This window comes from Siniperca chuatsi, linkage group LG11 (assembly GCF_020085105.1).
Source record: "Siniperca chuatsi isolate FFG_IHB_CAS linkage group LG11, ASM2008510v1, whole genome shotgun sequence".
NCBI lineage: Eukaryota > Metazoa > Chordata > Actinopteri > Centrarchiformes > Sinipercidae > Siniperca > Siniperca chuatsi.
The window spans coordinates 14,408,818-14,425,961 of NC_058052.1; the positions used below are offsets into that span (position 1 = coordinate 14,408,818).

The 17,144-nt window shown below is 41.8% G+C and overlaps 1 protein-coding gene across 4 annotated transcripts; it reads left to right on the forward strand.

Moving 5' to 3' along the window:
• The first annotated feature begins 354 nt into the window (after positions 1 to 354).
• On the forward strand, positions 355 to 11,438 carry trim8a (tripartite motif containing 8a). 4 transcript variants are annotated; one of them, XM_044213150.1, is made up of 7 exons: positions 355 to 658; positions 1,034 to 1,891; positions 7,723 to 7,818; positions 8,721 to 8,954; positions 9,208 to 9,239; positions 9,924 to 10,039; positions 10,174 to 11,438. In XM_044213150.1, the coding sequence occupies exons 2-7, from the start codon at positions 1,322 to 1,324 to the stop codon at positions 10,830 to 10,832; spliced, it is 1,707 nt and encodes a 568-aa protein (XP_044069085.1). In that variant the 5' UTR covers positions 355 to 658; positions 1,034 to 1,321; the 3' UTR covers positions 10,833 to 11,438. The 4 variants fall into 4 exon arrangements, with proteins under 4 accessions (XP_044069085.1, XP_044069084.1, XP_044069083.1 ...); XM_044213149.1 differs by having other exon boundaries at positions 355 to 654; positions 1,289 to 1,891; XM_044213148.1 differs by having other exon boundaries at positions 356 to 658; positions 1,289 to 1,891.
• The last annotated feature ends 5,706 nt before the right edge of the window (positions 11,439 to 17,144 follow it).

Consider the following 17,144-nt stretch of genomic DNA (forward strand, 5'->3'; position numbering starts at 1 on the left):
GTAAAGTATTTAACCATTAACAAAACTATATAAAGCCATTAGTTACAATTCATAAACCTGTTATAAAGGGTGCCTTATTAGAAAGTGGTAACAAATATACGAAAAAAAGGCGTTCGCACTGTTTCAACTTAAATATATTTTTTCCATGAGTGAATCAATGTTTCAGTGTTTCTCCCTATGCACTCTCATGGGCCCCCGGGGGCCTCTGTCCCAGCCAGCCAGGACTCTAGGAGCCAGTGGTGCAAAGATGACAGGTCGCACAAATGTCTCCTGGTCGTGTACAATCTCTCCGGTAGAGTTTGCTGTGGCCGTTCCCTTGCCTTCCTCCTCTCGGCTCCTCCCCGTCTATTTATCAACTCTGTGACGGGTCACGTTATCGGAGGGGGGCAGTCGGTGTGGAGGCACTGAGCTCCTTACCGACGAGTCACAGTCTGCCTTACCACTTTCCATAAAATATTACTTAAAGAGTTGACGGGAAAGCGAAAGCAGAGAAATAACAGCCGGGGATTTTATAAAATCCCTGCGTTAAGCGGTCCGTCGTGTAGACTGCTGAAATCTAACCGGAGGAGCTGGATCTCATCGCGGGCTGGATGCGAAGCTCTACTACGGCATTATAGGTGCACCGGAGTCTGCCGACGACATGGGAAATAAATAGTTGGTAACGTTGCTTTTCTTCCATAAGAATACATCTTATATGTTTTATTAGACTACTATAATGTTTTATTGACAGTAGGCAAGAGTGTCTTCGCGTTACAATAAAATGTCAGTTTAGCCCATGTGTCATTTTATTAGACAGAGTCCCATTTCCAGCGTTATTCCGTAGCAAGTTGTCACTTGCTTTCAAACGCCACAGCTTGTATCGTCCTGTTGTGAATTCCCCAACAAAAATCCACAAGCCAAATCTTACATTGTCATTGTAGGCTACGTAATGTGAATTTTTTTATCATGTCAATAGTTTGGGATGTGTTGTCGAAGTTTCGCTGTGGTTGCACTTCGTTTGACGCTTGAGTTAATTTTACCTGTTTCTTTCCAGTGAGTCGTCGCCTGTTAATGCTCCATTTGCGAAGTGTTGTGTCAGTGTAATATTTCTTCGTAAGCCTTTACCTCAAAAGATTTTCTCTACCTGTGGGTTTGACTGGCCCACATCTTTCTGTGCCATTTTGGAGAGGATGTGAGTAAAGTAATGTTAGAAACAAGACTGTGGTTGGGCATTTCTTTATGTATTTCTAAAAGAGCTCAAAGCAGTAACCCATATTTAGAAAATAATTCTCAGTTTTGCTCCTTTTAGCCACACAAAATCATTTTGGATCCAGCAGAAGTCATGGATGCAAGTTGGAAAAACTGCTTCGAAGAGGAGCTTCTGTGTCCCATTTGCCTGAATGTTTTTGATGAACCCATCCAGCTGCCATGCAAGCACAACTTCTGCAAGGGTTGCATCTCTGAGGCTTGGGCCAAAGACAATGCTGCGGTCCGGTGTCCCGAATGCAACCATGACTACGACCAGAAACCCACACTGGAGAAGAACTTTAAGCTTGCCAACATAGTGAAGCGCTTTAATGCGCTGAACACTGAGAAAGTCCCTGCTGTGCTGCACTGTGTCCTCTGCAGACGAGGCCCCCCGCTGCCTGTGCGGAAGGTCTGTCTACGCTGTAAGGAGCCCTGCTGCCAAATTCATATCCAGACGCACCTACAGCAGCCGTGTGCAGCCCCGGGACACCTGTTAGTTGACGCTGAGGAGCTGAGCGCTTGGACCTGTCCCAGTCATGAGGAGTACAGGCTGCTCCACTGTGAGGAAGAGCAGGTGGCTCTGTGTCCGTTCTGCTGCATCTCTCACTGCACTAACCAAAGACACACAGTCTGCGATGTGGATACACAACGCATACAAATGCAGGTACATAAATCGCACCCACACATCCTCTCCTACTCACCCATTCATTCGAAACAATCAACTGGCAGGCAGGTGACTTCTATGGACGTTTCTTAGAATTTCAGGCAAGCAAACATTTCTTTCAGTTCGCCAGTCTATAAAGGCCTTCTCTCTTTGCCTCTTCCTTTAATCTTATCTGATGTGCAAGGACCGGACAGGTGAAAGCCATCCCTCGGGGTAGATGATAGCACACACACACATGCAGACATACGTCACACACTGCTTTTAACCTTGATCAAACCAACCATTCCACACCGCCACGCCTTCACATTAGCTGCCCTGTGCCCTCCGGTAAGTGCTGTGATGCAATCTGCATCCCCCGGAAATGATGACTCCTGTGTAGTGGGGGCGGATCCACATATAGTTTGTTTATGTTAGTGACCCTGATTTGTTCATGAGGAAATGCACACTGGCAAGTCTTTAGAAGCTGATAAATTAATTGACATACTGTTTTTGAGAAGGATATTTTGTGAAAATGTTGACAAGCCAGCAAGTTTATACCTTTGCATTTCAACCATTCCCAGGAGACAAAGGAAGGAGGAAAAGAGGAAAAAAAGATTCTACAGTATGTGTGTAAATCTAACTGACAACAAGTGAATAATGATCTGTCTTGTCAGGGTTGACCTCAAGATGCATGGTGGAATGTGTCTTGCATAAGGCCAGCGTGCCATGGCTGTGTCCACTTCTGTATTTTCCTCAGTTCTATACTTTATTTCAGTTCACTCTCTTTTCACAAGTCTAATGTAAGTGGCAAGGTGTAAAAAAAACAAAAAAAAAAAACAACCACCCACGCTGCCTTATACACATTTCTTCCCTGTTCCTCCCTATCTATGAAGGGGTGGGAGTGAGAATCAGATTAGTTTTAGCATCTGCCATGTTGCGGTGTTGTTGATAGGTTTGGTGATCAAATTATTCCAGTTGGGAAAGTTAAAGAGGCATTTCTTTCCAGTGTGTAGATCACAAGTTCTAAATCTGTTGAAGTCTTTGGTGCAAACTGTTGCTCTGGTTCAGAGCTATTATTGGGACAAAAGATGTCTGTTCAGCCCTTTCCACAGCTGCTCTCTACACACAGATATGCACACACCCACCCATCTTTCTGTTCTTTCCCAACTGTATGTTCGCAGGGTAAATGGAGTTATCCAGGAGTAGGAGTTCCTGGTTCTTCTCAGATTAACACTGTCCACACTTGGGCCTTCAGAGGCAGCGTTCACCCTACTATTGATAAATGTGGCAATAGCCAAAAGTTAGTCTTCTTGTATGCTGGGTCATTTGTTCAAGTGATTTGAGGCCAGAGTGGCTTCTCTTCATTACTTACTAAGAGGTTGTTCTCCTTGACAGAGCTGTGGTCTATTTTGGTAAAAGGATTTTAAATTCCCCTGGCAGCACTCTTGTTGCTTTTGGGATAAACAAAGAGGGAAAAACCAATGTAGCTATGTTCATATCTTTGGTTATCTTTGGCTCTCAAAGGAGACTTTTACAGTAACCTTTTGCAGGCGTGCTGGTAATTTCAAGTAGAGAAAGGAAGCGTAATCTAATAGTAATGTTGTTCCTGGGACAGGCGGAGGAGGAGCCCTCCCACACAGCCTCACCTTGGTTTTCTCAGGCACCTCAGCAGGAAACCATTGCTCATGGTAGCTCTGCCATTTGCAGTTTCTTGTATCTGGGCTGGAGTGAGTCAGTTCCCCAGAATGCTGAGGGCAGTCCATTGACATCAGACGTGGGGAATAGTTGTCAGTTGATTGTGAAAGAAGCTCTCTGTTCATTGAGCCTGAGGCTCCTCATTTAAACATGAGCTTCCTGGCAACCCGCGGGTGTCTGGATGCCTAAATAGGACAGTGGGGAAAGTGATCATTGGCGGGTTTAATCTTGATAAAGGTAGGCTTTCACGCTGCTACAGAGAGATCCGCAACCAGACAGTTCCCTCCTGTACCCTTATGCTATTTCAAGCACACAACAAGACAAGAAGGGAATTGGAGGAAACATGGCAAAATGAGGAAGACACAGTTATTGAGCAGAAGCATCCAGGCAGAGAAAAGCTGTTGCCATTATGGGAAGCCAAGTCACATAAAGCAGTTCATGCATCGTTTACCATAGCTATAACCTAACAAAGTGTTCTTTCCTGTTTTCAAACAGAAGGTACGAGGAACCACTGAGCTTTTATGCACTGTGTTAAGACAGTAATTATTAATGCAAGTGTGCGGTCTGAAAAGGTTTAAAATAATGTGCTCACAGTACATGAAAAACTGGATGAAATAAGAAAGACAGCCAACTAACAAAGTACTGTTGTAAGGTACAAGAGGACTGTTCAGCTGAAACTGCCTGTATACTGTAAGCAATATGCACTGTGGAGATGTAGTACAGGTGTGGGATGAGTGTGTGACACAGGATTAAGGACCACTGTGTTGATTTTTAACATGAGAAGCAATTAAATATGTACTGAGTATATACTTAGCATGTACTTAGAACTACACTGTTTTTTAACCTAATGACATGCATGTAACATTACCTGTTAACAGTTGCTAGTACTAAATGATGCCTACTTGTGTGTGTCTTTAAGGCCTGACAAACATGATGAATGCATGTATATAGAAGCATTTGGCCTCAATGCATCATTTACATCGTTTTGCAGTCTTCTTCTTCTCCTCCTCTTTCATTGGTGAATTGCTAAATTTGACCGAAGATCTTACCACCTTATCCCCTGTGCTTGTGGTGTGCATGTGTGTCCTCATCATGGATGTATTAAGTTGAACTGGATATGCTTTGGTGAAATGGCCAACCATTCATCAAACATAACTTGCTCACCCACTGCAGCTCTCTTAATACATCCACAATCCTCATGTGCATGCTAGTAGAAAGTGATTTAAAAAAAACAATACAAGGAACCGCTCATCATAACATTGCTCTACAGTGCCATCAGACAAAAATAAACTACACAGGGTACCTTTTTAAAGTCCAACTTAATTAATAATAATAATAATGGTGTTATATAATAGCTATACAATTATGATCAGTCTTCAACCAACACACAAATGCTGATTTGTTTATATATGCTCCAAAAAAATTAAGAACTGGGAGGAATAGTTTCGAAGGTTCGTGGTGCTGAGCTTTCTGAGGCTACAGCAAAAGTATCTGAGCACTTTCTCTGCTTGTTTTCTGGCCATGAATAGCAAAGAATGCAAGTGTAACTGTCAATTACATTCCTCCAAAGTAAAAATGTAACAACATACAGTTACCTTAAGGCTAATTAAAGGCAGGCTTGTTGTCCTAGCACCTGTATAATTTATCATTTTTTGATGTTGGGCTTGCTTCAACAGCTCAGGTTAGTCCCCATCTCTTGTGCTCACACAGTATAGGCCTCAGTATTACAAACCATAAAGTTAAATGCATTCTTGATTTCATTCTTAAATACAGTACTGACAGTCAACACTGCAACTGGGATGCAGCAATTAATGCGTGATCATATTACTGGAAATGCGATGTTTTCTTCTAAGCACTTAAAGCTGCACTGATCAATATTTTTATATGAACAATAGATCAAATAACTGTTTGTAACGTGAGAAAGGTCACTCACAGTGACAAACCCACAGAGAATTATCACCCAACTCTGCAGTTCCCCTCAGCTCTGTGGAGCTTTTTAGCGTCTTTCAGTTAATTGTTTTGGTTTTATGGCTATATGGCGACTTTATTGATTTGGTTCACGCTCACCGCTCTCACCAGCAACATTTCCAGCCGTAGCAGGCAGCTAGACAAAAATCTTTGATAAACCCACTGTACACTACCTGCCCAGCACTAAATAGCAGACAGGCAAAGTTAGTGACTACCTAACATTAAAGTTAGCTAATGCAGTTAGAGGCTGTGTCTGAAATCACTCCCTTGTTCACTTATTCACAAAAGACACTCAAAAGTTTACTCAGTAGTGAGCAGTAATTTGAGATATCCAACACTTACTAATCATCATTACTTCACTGACGAGTGTAGAGTCATACAACAGTAATTTTCATAGCTGTAAAATGCAAAGCATTTCATTGTGGGATTGTTAGCAGAAAATAGTGTTGTGAATTTTTGAGGGCACTATATAGTGCATGTGTTGTACTAGTACATGTGTAATGACAATAAAGTTGAAGCTAATCTAATCTAATTCAAGTTGGACAGTCAAATAAAATAGCAGATAGTAAATATAGTGCACTATATTGTAAATAGGGAGTGATTAGCTAATATTGAGGAGCATTTAGCTGCTAAGCAGCCAGATAGGAGTTGGTGGAGACCAAAACAGAGATGAAAGGAGAATGAATATTGGACCTAAATTTGTTGGCTCCAAATGAATTTTAATGTTGGTCCTAGTCTGCTGGATGTGTAATTAGGCAACTGTTTGCTAACTCATTCGCCAACAACTTGATATGGTGATATTATGTCAATGTTGTGCTTACAGGTTGTTCTACTGCCCCTGAGTGGCCCAAAAATCTATTTATGCTGCTTTAACAGTTTAAATACATCTTTCCTTTATTATGTTGTCTTTCCCTTGTTACTGCTTCCATTGCAAAGTCTGTGTCATAATTCTATGATTCTAAGTTATCTTAAATTGTGAAATGTGAACTGGAGGAGGCAGAAACATTTCTGCTGTTTCGCAGGTGACAGAATTGTCAGTACTTCACTAAAAACAGCAGTTTTAAAGAATATGCAAACAAGCAAAAGAGTCTTTTTTGCTGTTTTGTTTTAGAAACCAGATGGACTGTTGGAAGTGTTCACTGTGATATAATATAGTGGCCAGCCAGTTGTTGTACATAAGACTCCATGAGTGTTGTAAGCAGCTGAAGAGGCCTGTTGCTGTGATACCACAATGTAGCTACCCTGAAACTCGCTCACTAGAGACCGCAGGAATGTCCTCATTCTCCCTATCTCTCTTTTTTGCTTCAAACTTTCTCTCTGTTGGTTTCACTCTCTTTTTGTATGTCTTTCTCACTTTCTTTCTGTCCGTTCTTGGCATGTGCAAGCAGAGCCCCACAGCACTTTGCCTTTGCCTCCCGTTCCCTTTCTCCCATGCACACTCATGGGGAGGGAGAGAGCAGACCCCAGCGATATGCACACAGACATGACAATCTCTCACTGACACAGAGATCAATGCAAACAATGGGAGCAATGCATGTGGCAAAATGAGAAAGCAGAGAGGGGTAGTGAGACACCCCCACTTTTTGCTCCCTTCTGCTCCCTCACATAAACATTAGCTTTCACATATAAATACATACACAAGGCTTTGTTACCATGACAGCGGTTTTTCTCTTATTATTTGGGCATGGTGCCTTTCCCGTGCAGAAACAGTTCATCACGAAGTGTACCTGCCCTCCCCTGTTGTAGCTGTAGCTGTCAGCCTGTGACTGTAGATTGATTTCCATCTCCTGCAGTAAATTGAGAACGATTATGTTTACCAGCTCTTTTACTGGCTTTTTGCACTCTGATTCAGCCCACAGAGGAAGTTGGCTGGTCCCAACAATGGACTTCACTTGATGCAGCACGGTCCCTGATAAACTTAGAAGCAATCAGAGATGGATTTGTGCAATTGTGTTTGCCTTTGCTGGTGCTCTCCTAATGGATAAATGCATGTGGTTGTTGCTGGCAGCTGTTGTTTCCTCCGTCTCATCAGGATTGTGGAGGAAGTTGTCTTAGTAGCACCCAGGTTTGCTAAGGTCACAGCAGAGGCCTGAGTTTTAAGAAAGAGGGTGAATATATGGTTCTATTTTCAGTGTATCTTGTAGTGGTTCATCTGCCTAATCCATATCTTGTATGTCATCTCTCCACAGGCCATGCTAATGAGGCAGCAAGACGGACTGGAGGGTCGTGTTCAGAACATCGATGAGCAGCTCACCAAGCTGGAGTCAGACAAGACACTGATGAAGGTACAGTATGACACACACATTGCGTATACTTACAGAGACACAATTCTGAAAATTATCAGTACTGGTCCCTTAGTTCTTTGTCATCATGTGGGTTTTGTGCCATAATCTACACTGTGCTGTAATGAAATGACTGTACCTTTGTTCACTGTTGAAAAATGAAAATAAAATGTAATTTATCTCTAGCTTTGAATGGCTAGTGCTTTAGAGTGGAAAATGCATTTCACAAATTAATTTCCTACTTGAGGAAAAAAAGAAAAGCACAGATTCCACAAAAAGAAGTAAGAAAAAATAGGTGCCCCGGTAGCTCACCTGGTAGAGCACGCACCACGTATCAAGGCTGAGTCCTTACCACAGCGGCCCCGGGTTCGAGTCTGGTCCAGGCCCTTTGTTGCATGTCATCCCCTCTCTCTCTCTCCTGCCTTTCTGTCCCACCATGTCACTATCAAATAAAGCAGAAATGCCAAAAAAAAATCTTTAAGAACAAATATACTTTAATATAGAGTAACTGAACACATCAATTTGTTACTGTGTATTGAGGCATACTTTGTTTTTTTAATCCCATGTCTTTACTTGTTTTCTGCTGAATGGTGTTAATAATAATTGATGTAGTTTAGATGCAATTTAATATTACACTTTCGGGGGACTCGCAAGAGACAGATAAAAGAAAGAATAGTCAAACTTGATGCAATGATGACCTTTGTGTAATTTTTCTCAGACATGACAAAAGCTCCTCCAGAGCGACCGAAGACATTATACTATTTTTGTTGTATTGAGTTGTACTCTCCATTGCTAGTAAATAAATTTTGACATGTAAAATAGGTGGCGTGTGTGAATGCATTTTATAACTGTAAGTGTGTGTGTGCATGTGTTTGTAAATCAAAATGTCTCCAACGTCTCCACAGGATGCAGTGTCTGAACTGAAAGAGCGTGTGAGAGCCCAGTATCAGAGGATGCATGCACTGCTAGAAGCGAACCAGGCTGAAACCGTGCAGACGCTGGAGAGCACTTTCACCATGTACGTGAGGAAAAACTCCCAGCAGGTTCTGCAGCTCAACGAGAAGCGCCAGGAAGCGGAAAAACTCCTGAGCTCAGTACAAACGTTCTTCCAAAGATCAGACAGCATTAACTTCATAAAGGTACAAATCTGCACTTCTCTTTCCATTTCTCCCACATGCATTCATGTCTGTACAGCCACAAAACACACGTAATACACACACCAACACGCAAACCTCATTTGCAACAAACATTCATGCATGTACACAACATACACAGACCACAGCAGACCTATTGTCTATGTATTCTTCTGTTCTCCTCATAGTAGCTGTTAGTGAGACGCTTAAAGGCAGATGGTGGATCCAAATGACTTGTGTGTCTTATTGTCTTTTTCAGAACACAAAACCTTACCAGCTGCTAATGGACAGGTAAGCATTTCAATTTCTGTTCTATTTCACTTTACTGGCACATGATTCTATTCGGTATGTATCATATGTTAGACAATCAGGGTGAAAAGGTAGATAGAAATGCAAGGCAACTTTGTGTGTGCAATCTTGTGCATAATTAGCAACTCGTATACAAAAGCAGCAAGTCAGCAAAAATGTATTTCATTGTTTGTTATTATTAAATGGTTCAATATTGTGGTCATTTAATAATCCTGTGCTCTTTTCTTTCTAAAAAGCTGTTAATTTCTTTGAACTAAACCAGTGATGCATTCATGCACACTTTTTGGTGCGCAAACCCTAATTCTGCTGTTATTGAGGTTAGAACATTGGATGATCAAATATTCTCTTTCCAACCACAACTTATTTTCATATACCTGTACTTTAAAATCAGAGAATTGTCCAAGCAAAAAAAAATATTTCAATCAACCACATTTGTTATATCTCTTTCCAGTATTCACATAATCCTACTCAAAATGTGTATGAGTAAAGGAGAGCTTTGTACTTCACTGTTGCATGTAAGGTTATACGTCAGTTGACAAGCAACGTATGCTTCCAGTCTTCCAGTCAAAAAAAAAGCAAGCCTCATGGTCCTTAATGCGTCTCATCCAAGGGTGCAAATGGCTTATTGAATCTGGTCCACAGTATTTTATGTGTGTCTTTTTTTAGGACAAACTTGCACCTGACTAGTGCCATCCCGCCGCTCAGAGTGGGCCAGCTCAACTCTCATCATTTGCTATCCGAACTCTCAACGAGAGAAAAGAACCTGCGAAAAATGATGGAGGGTAAGAATAAATTGCAATGAGTAAATAAAGATGAGGGCAACGTGTATTTTAAGATATTTAACAATTTCTGGGATACAGCATGGTAACAATTAACTATGATCTCTTTCTGCTCCACCACTACTCGCCATTCTCAGAACCATTCAATGAGGCGCCCATTCTTGAGATTGCCCAGTCTCACAACAGCTCTGCAGGCTCCCACATGGGGACTAGTTCAGGACTACAGAAGAGGAAATATGGCATGGCTTTCCTGGAGAGTAACACAGCAAACTCCACCTCCCAGGATCCTCCACCGCTGCTCTACAGCAGCAAAAAGCCCTTTCTGGCTGACCAGAGCCATCGTGCTTCATCCATGTATTCCTCTGAAGGCCTCTCCCAGAATCCTCACGCTGGCCCCGGCCATAGCCGACTCCTTGACACTTCAGCCCATCACATGGTGGGTCTAGGGTCCAGCTCTAGCCACCACTCAGGGACCATATTCCCGCCCTCCCACTTCCACAGTGGAGGTGCTTCGCAACAAGCCATGTACGAAGGGAGGAAAGTACTGATGTGCACTCTGAATAACTGCTGCTGCTCCAGGGCCCCTGCTGCTTGTGCCCGGCCCCCGTACCCAACATCGGACTCCTTCCCCTCCTTGACCTCTCAGGAGTTTCCCCCACATGCCCCGCTACCTGCAAGCCAGCCACTGCAGCATTTTCCCATGAGGGGACTGATGGAAGCCTCACAGACAGCCAGGCACCCTGACTTCTACGGGCTGTACGGCCAGCCTTCAACCAAGCATTACGGGACCAAGTAATAAACTAGAATCAGCATTTGTTCAGTTTAATTAATTTCCATGTTTGCTTTTTGTTCTTTTCCATTTTGGCCCAGAGATATGTTATCAGTTTGTGTCTCCAACACATCTTCATTCATTATTTTGACATTTACTTGACCCCGTTTTGGGAAACCATGCCCTGTTAACTTTGGTAGCCCTGTTTACTTCCTGAATCACAGTGACAGTAGTAATGCTCTAATTTGAAAACGCATGTTTGTATTTTTATTTATTTTCTGTTTCAATTCGACTGGAAGTGCTAATGTGAATAATGTAGTCTTAAATCCTTTCAAGCAGTGAACTAAAGAAACAACATATCCATCACAAGTCCTAAACGTGGGACTCCAGAGACTTCAGTGCCTAAAAAGACTGTTAACACGCTCTTATTGTACTTGCAAGTTCCTAGCTCTTGATTATTTCCTGTTTGCAGCTGAAAGCATGCAGGGAGCCTCTCCATGCACTCCAAAGTCCATGTGGCTTTAGAAACACACTGGACTACAAATGCTTGTCAGGTTTTCATGAATTTTTATACAAGATTATGAATAAACCAAAATCAGTGGAAAATATTGAATAAACAAGCATATTAATTTACCTTGTGTTGTAATTTAAGCATTGGTTTACAGATTTTAAAGTAATCTTGTGGGCTTCTATCCATGGTTATAGTGTATACTTTAAACCGAGTGACACATTTGTTATTTTAAACGTTATGTTTGATTATAGTTTGAGGTCTGTTTATACTGAGAAGGACATTGTGTGATATGTTTAGAGGTTTTACAGTTTGACTCACTGGGTTACAGTTGAAATCTCAGAGCTAGCTGGAAAAAAAAGAAAAGCCATTATTGCAGTGCATCCCACCCTGCAACTCACCCACAATCTATTCATAGGTTAAGGCTTGCAAATGGGGAAAAAAATGTACTGGATGACCACATGTTTGAGATCTACTCTATTCAGAGGAATCTCAGAATATGGTGGAGGAGGTTCAGACAATGATTTGTTACAGACTGGGCAACAGCAGGCCTATTATCTGCCAATTTAGGACAGTTCACTTCCTTGTCAACATCCTGGTCTCGGGCAAAATCTCTGTCTCATCCCTCTTTGTCTCATTATTGGAGCTTGTTGTCAAGTTAGGTCAGAGAACAGGAATAACTGATGAGCAGCACCTCCCTCCCCTCGCCTCTATCTCTTCCTCTCCCGGGGTATCATTTGCCAGGGCTCAATGCGGAGGAGGAGGAGGAGGAGGAAGAGGAGGAGGGTGAGAGCAGCGGATGATATAAGCACAGAGTTTTAATGAGGGCTGGGACAGCATAGTCATCTACTTATCTGTCACTCATACTCTCTTCCATCGTCGTCGCCCCCCCCCCCAGCAAGACGGTGAGATAGAGGGAGCGAGCCGAGGGGCGGAGTGGGGGGCTGAATGGGGGGAATGGTTAGAGAGAAGAGGGGTATAGAGTAAGTGAAACAAGTGAATCACTCCTGTTTCGTTCTCCCTTTTTTCTTGTCCAGTCTGGTTTGTGTTTTTTTTTTCTTCACTCAAATTCAAGAGAGTGAATACCAACATTTCTGATATCCTTTCCACAGAACCCGGCCCCCTTTAGCAGTGAATACATGAGGCAGAGGAGTAGGAGGAGTGGAGGTTTAGTTACAGTGTGGCATGAATCTGACATTTATTGTGTGTGTGTGTGTGTGTGTGTGTGTAAGCCTATTAGCAATCCCCTTGAGCAGTTCCTTCTGTGTGTGTTATTAATAAAACATACAGTAGATATCCTGAAGGAAGCCATACCATTCATTTAATACATATAAATAATTTCATTCATAGCTGCATGTTTATATCAACCTCGCCATTTTAAATTGTAAAAATGGCAAAATTAGGGATTTAAATGTTAAAGAAGACTGTCTTTATTTTTTTAAGCAATATTTTGAATGCCCACTGCAGATCATTACACAGTCTAATAGAAGCTTCATTTATCAATCTTAGTATTGGCACAAACACTAAGCTTGAAAACAGGGGTGTAGCTTTGTGTGTGTTTGGTTTGTGCTGTCTCGTGCTTGTTTGGTGCGAGTCGAATCCTGTTGTATGAGTGAATGTGTGCTCAGGTGTCAGTACACAATCAGCCAGTTACTCTGTGTTTCCTCATATATGTGCAGAAGTAGGCTCTCTCTCTCTATGTGTGTGTGTGTGTGTGTATACTCAGTGAGGTTACATATAGGGTAAAGGTCGATGCACTTGACAGCTGTGCTCTGTTGTGGCAGGTGTGTTGGAGTTGTATATGTATGAGTACAACACGCCCCTGCCTGCAGCAGAACCTGGGCCTGTAGTGTGTGTGTTTTCAATGCATGGGGAACTGTCAGCTGTTGTGCAGCTGTTTTTGTGCTTTAGCCAGTTTCTAGAGGTACTATTGGAGTTACAGTGGGCACTATCTCTCTCTGTTTCTTTCACATGCACATTTTCTTGCTCAGCATTTATTATATTATATTTCTCAGCTTATATTTATGTTTGATGAAATGTTGATACTGCAACAGATGTTGTAATAGCTCTGCAACATTTGCTTCGCAGCCACAGATCCACTGCTGTTCAAGCCAAAAGAGGATGTTTTATGGAAAAGAGGATATTTAACAGACAGCTATTACGTGGAAAAATCCACCCTGAAACACCTCAAAACATGTTAGTGTCAGTCCCTTAGAATGAAAGAAAAGGTTTGTAGATTCACCATTTTGCACAAAGTTCAAATAATCAAACAGGGCCAATACAGCCACAAGAGGGTGGGGTGAAAGTAATTATTTAAAATGAATAAATTCTCACAAAAACTCACAAAGTGAAATTGGATGTATAAAAACACTCCTGAATTCCTGAAATGTACTGAGCATCACAGACTGGTGATAGCAGCTTAAGAGTATCTAAGGGTGGAGTTTTCCTCTGTAACTCAGGCCTTTGATGAATATTATTGACATAGCCCTAATACATTTGCACAGCTTGCAGCTTGCATAACCGTCCCATAAGGTCAGCGGTGGATGTGAGAGGTGGCTGACATGGCAGCATTGAGTATTATAGTATGTGGAATAAATGAGGGGCTATTAGTGCTATTAGTCTGGACACATACACAGTCTTAGCAGACCTCCCAGTAACAGTGACAGGAATATGGACACATACAGCATAATGCATACAGAGTGGCTATTCATCAACCATGCAGAATGCTAACCTTTATCTGATAAGGACTTTGAAATCTGTGCCAAAACTCCAATCCAGGATAGCAGTGCGCACACACACACAGAGAGTGCAAAAACATCAAAGACAAAGAGCCGTGGCCAATGTTTATTGATCTCCAGGTCTATTTTTGCTCGTGGAAATCATTGTAACATAAACCAGTTCTTCGTCGAGTTTCAGCTGAAGGGAAACAGGCAACATTAAAACAATGTATACAAGGAAATAAGCAAAGACAGGAAGGGAGTGTGCAGGTGAGCTGTATCAATGGAAATGTGTTTGTATGTATGCAGGCAGTTCAGATCAAAATTAAAGGGCATTTTAGAGTCCCTCTGTGGAGAACAGCTGTATCAGTTTTTGAGTGAGAAGTGCTTCAGCTGTTGCCATAGTGACTTTGGACTACACTGGAGTGACACATGCAAGTGTCAGAGGTGGAAACTAATAAAATATCTTTTCTCTAGAACTGCACTTATAGTATATTTTTGAGTTTATGGTAGTCCCCTTTATTATTTATTATTATTTTTTATTACTAGTGTGATAAAATGTGTACTTGTACTGTTTGTGTTCAGATGTAAGCTACTGTTGTTTGTCTTGGTAAATAGATATTTTTATGTAAATTTAATTTTAGTTTGACAGCCAAGAATGAAGTTACTAAAAGTACTGGAATATTTACCTACTTTTGTGCAATATTTGAGGTACATACTATATATTTTATATGCATAAGTATATTCATTATTGTGTTGCCTTTAGTAGTTAAAAATCAACTTGGCAAACATTAAACCACAGGTCCTAAATTAGATACCAGAGCAAACAGACCACATTGATGCGGAGATGTTCTTTTATGTATGGTTATTTTTACCGATTGTTTTCCTACAGTACAGGCCACAATAGGATACATCAGTTAGAGATACGCCATAAATTGTTGGGTCTCTGTGAATAATATTATAAAGAATACGGTCTAGACCTGCTCTATAGTAAAAGATATAATTTCTGTTATGAACTGGTGCTATATAAATCAAATCGAATTGAATTGAATAAATCTGTCAATTTTTAAATCTAGTTCTCCCTACAGCGGCCTTAACAATGAACCTGAGCTGCTTTGGCATTGACGCTCCCTGGCGAGATCAGCTAGTATTTTTACTAGCTGAGGGACACTGAAAGTGTTCTACTGCCTAATGCCACCCTGGACCAAGTCAGAGAACTGGTGGACAGCTGCAGGTAGACAGACAGACAACACGCCCCTGGCAACCATGACGCCTATCTGGATGGATTCACTCAGTCGGTATGAACAGGAAGTGTTTTGAACTGTGATATGTTGTTTGTGTGTGTGTGTGTGTGTGTGTGTTTGTGTTTTAGACTGGGGAGTGTTCCACCCGGCACCACTGAAGACCAGCTGTTCTACACTGAGAAACCACACGACTCTGCTACTTCTAAGCCCTCTGTCAATGTATTGAAATTAATGAGGCCATCTTTTTTCCAGATAAAAACATTTAAAATGTCTGCACCCAAAAGTGCTGTGGCAAAAAAACTAAAAACAACCACAGTGTTGTCAGTGAGGAAAATACAAAATAATAAGGCAAACATTACATTCACACCATATGGTTGATTGATAGACTTGTATTCTGTCCCAAAGCTGTCATGCTTATTTAGAGCTGTAAAAAGGCCATTTCCCCACTGTCATACGGACAGAAAAATAGGAAGTTTAACTGTAGAATGAAATTCATGATTTTTGCTTTCTTTCTTGGAACAATAAAAGAAGCAGCTTTGACATAGAACTTCAAAGATACAAAACGTCTGTATGTTTATGGTGCATATATACAAAAATGTACTCAAATTTAAAGCAAGACAAGACTATGTGCAAGTCTTCCTTTAAGACATTTTATTTGGCAGTGAGTGATGACCTCATTTTCAGTAACATTTCCTTTAACATGCTTCTACGTGTGAACCGGCAGATTGTTGTTGCTTATGCTACAGACACAAGCACTACTGTTCTGGACACAGCTGTAACCTCTACACGAAGGTGAGTACTTAAGGCACCACACAGATGTGGTGGACCATAAAACCCTTATACCCAATAAAAGTGGTGTAAAGGTTCACAAAACTCCCACTCCGCCTACACCAGTTAGATGCGGTTTATGAGTCAGAAAATAAGAAGCGGCAGCACCTGCTCCGAAGTCAAGGTGACATTAACTAGTTGGAGGATTGTTACACATTGATTTGCTATCTGTTAAATGACCCCTCGAGTGTTTTCTCACTCTGGTGGTGTGTAATTCAATCAATCTACCTCCTGAGCTGAGATACTCTCATGAGCTGTGAAAGCGCCATCAAAGTCTAGAGGTCTTGTGATGTTATTACTCGTCTTGTTTCTTAACCTTCCTATCATCACCTTCCCCACCCAGAGAGAGAGCGATGGCGTGGCTATCACAACAACGGCAACCACCTGGGACGAACAAGGGTAAGAGCTTGAGTAAAACACCCTACTAATGCAAAATCAGTTAAGCTTCCTGTGATAGAAGCGCCCCTACCCTCTTTGTCTTTGTGCCCCTGTTCCCCCTCCATCCTGTCTCCTTGTTAACAGAAAGCTGCCATCAAGAGCATCACACAGGTGGTCATTTCTCATGTTACCATGGCAGCACCTGGCATGACTTAGTTGTTAGGGCAAAAATTGTGGTAGTGTTACCCTCTTATGGACATCTGGTGCTCAGCGGTGTCGCTTGTTTAGCATTCTCTCTCTCTCTCTTGACGTTTCCCTCTTCCTGTCCCACTGTGCCACTGTCATGCTGCCCATCATTATGCAGAGACTGGAGGGGCATGATTTCATGCAGGTGAGATGTGAGTGTACACAACTGAATGTGTTCAAGAGGATTTTAATGTATTTTGTATTTTCCATCATGTTTATGGGGACAGAGCCTCTCTGGTTAAAATCAAGCATACAGAGTGTTGTCATTTATCAGCTGGGAAAGGTTGTGTTGGGTTTAACAATGCTTCTCCCTTTTCTGATTTCTCCCATCTCTTTCCCTGCATCTCCTCCAGTCTTATCTGCATGGTGGCTGCAGCCTGCTTGCTCTTTCCACAGAAATTATATGATAACAGCAGCT

What these genes read in the sequence shown, in the direction of transcription:
- trim8a (XM_044213150.1), top strand. Translation starts at nt 1,322, where the DNA reads ATGGATGCAAGTTGGAAAAACTGCTTCGAAGAGGAGCTTCTGTGTCCC. An exon ending in ACAGCATTAACTTCATAAAG is followed by an intron (nt 8,955 to 9,207) that starts GTACAAATCTGC and finishes TGTCTTTTTCAG; the next exon opens with AACACAAAACCTTACCAGCT. An exon ending in CCTGCGAAAAATGATGGAGG is followed by an intron (nt 10,040 to 10,173) that starts GTAAGAATAAAT and finishes CGCCATTCTCAG; the next exon opens with AACCATTCAATGAGGCGCCC.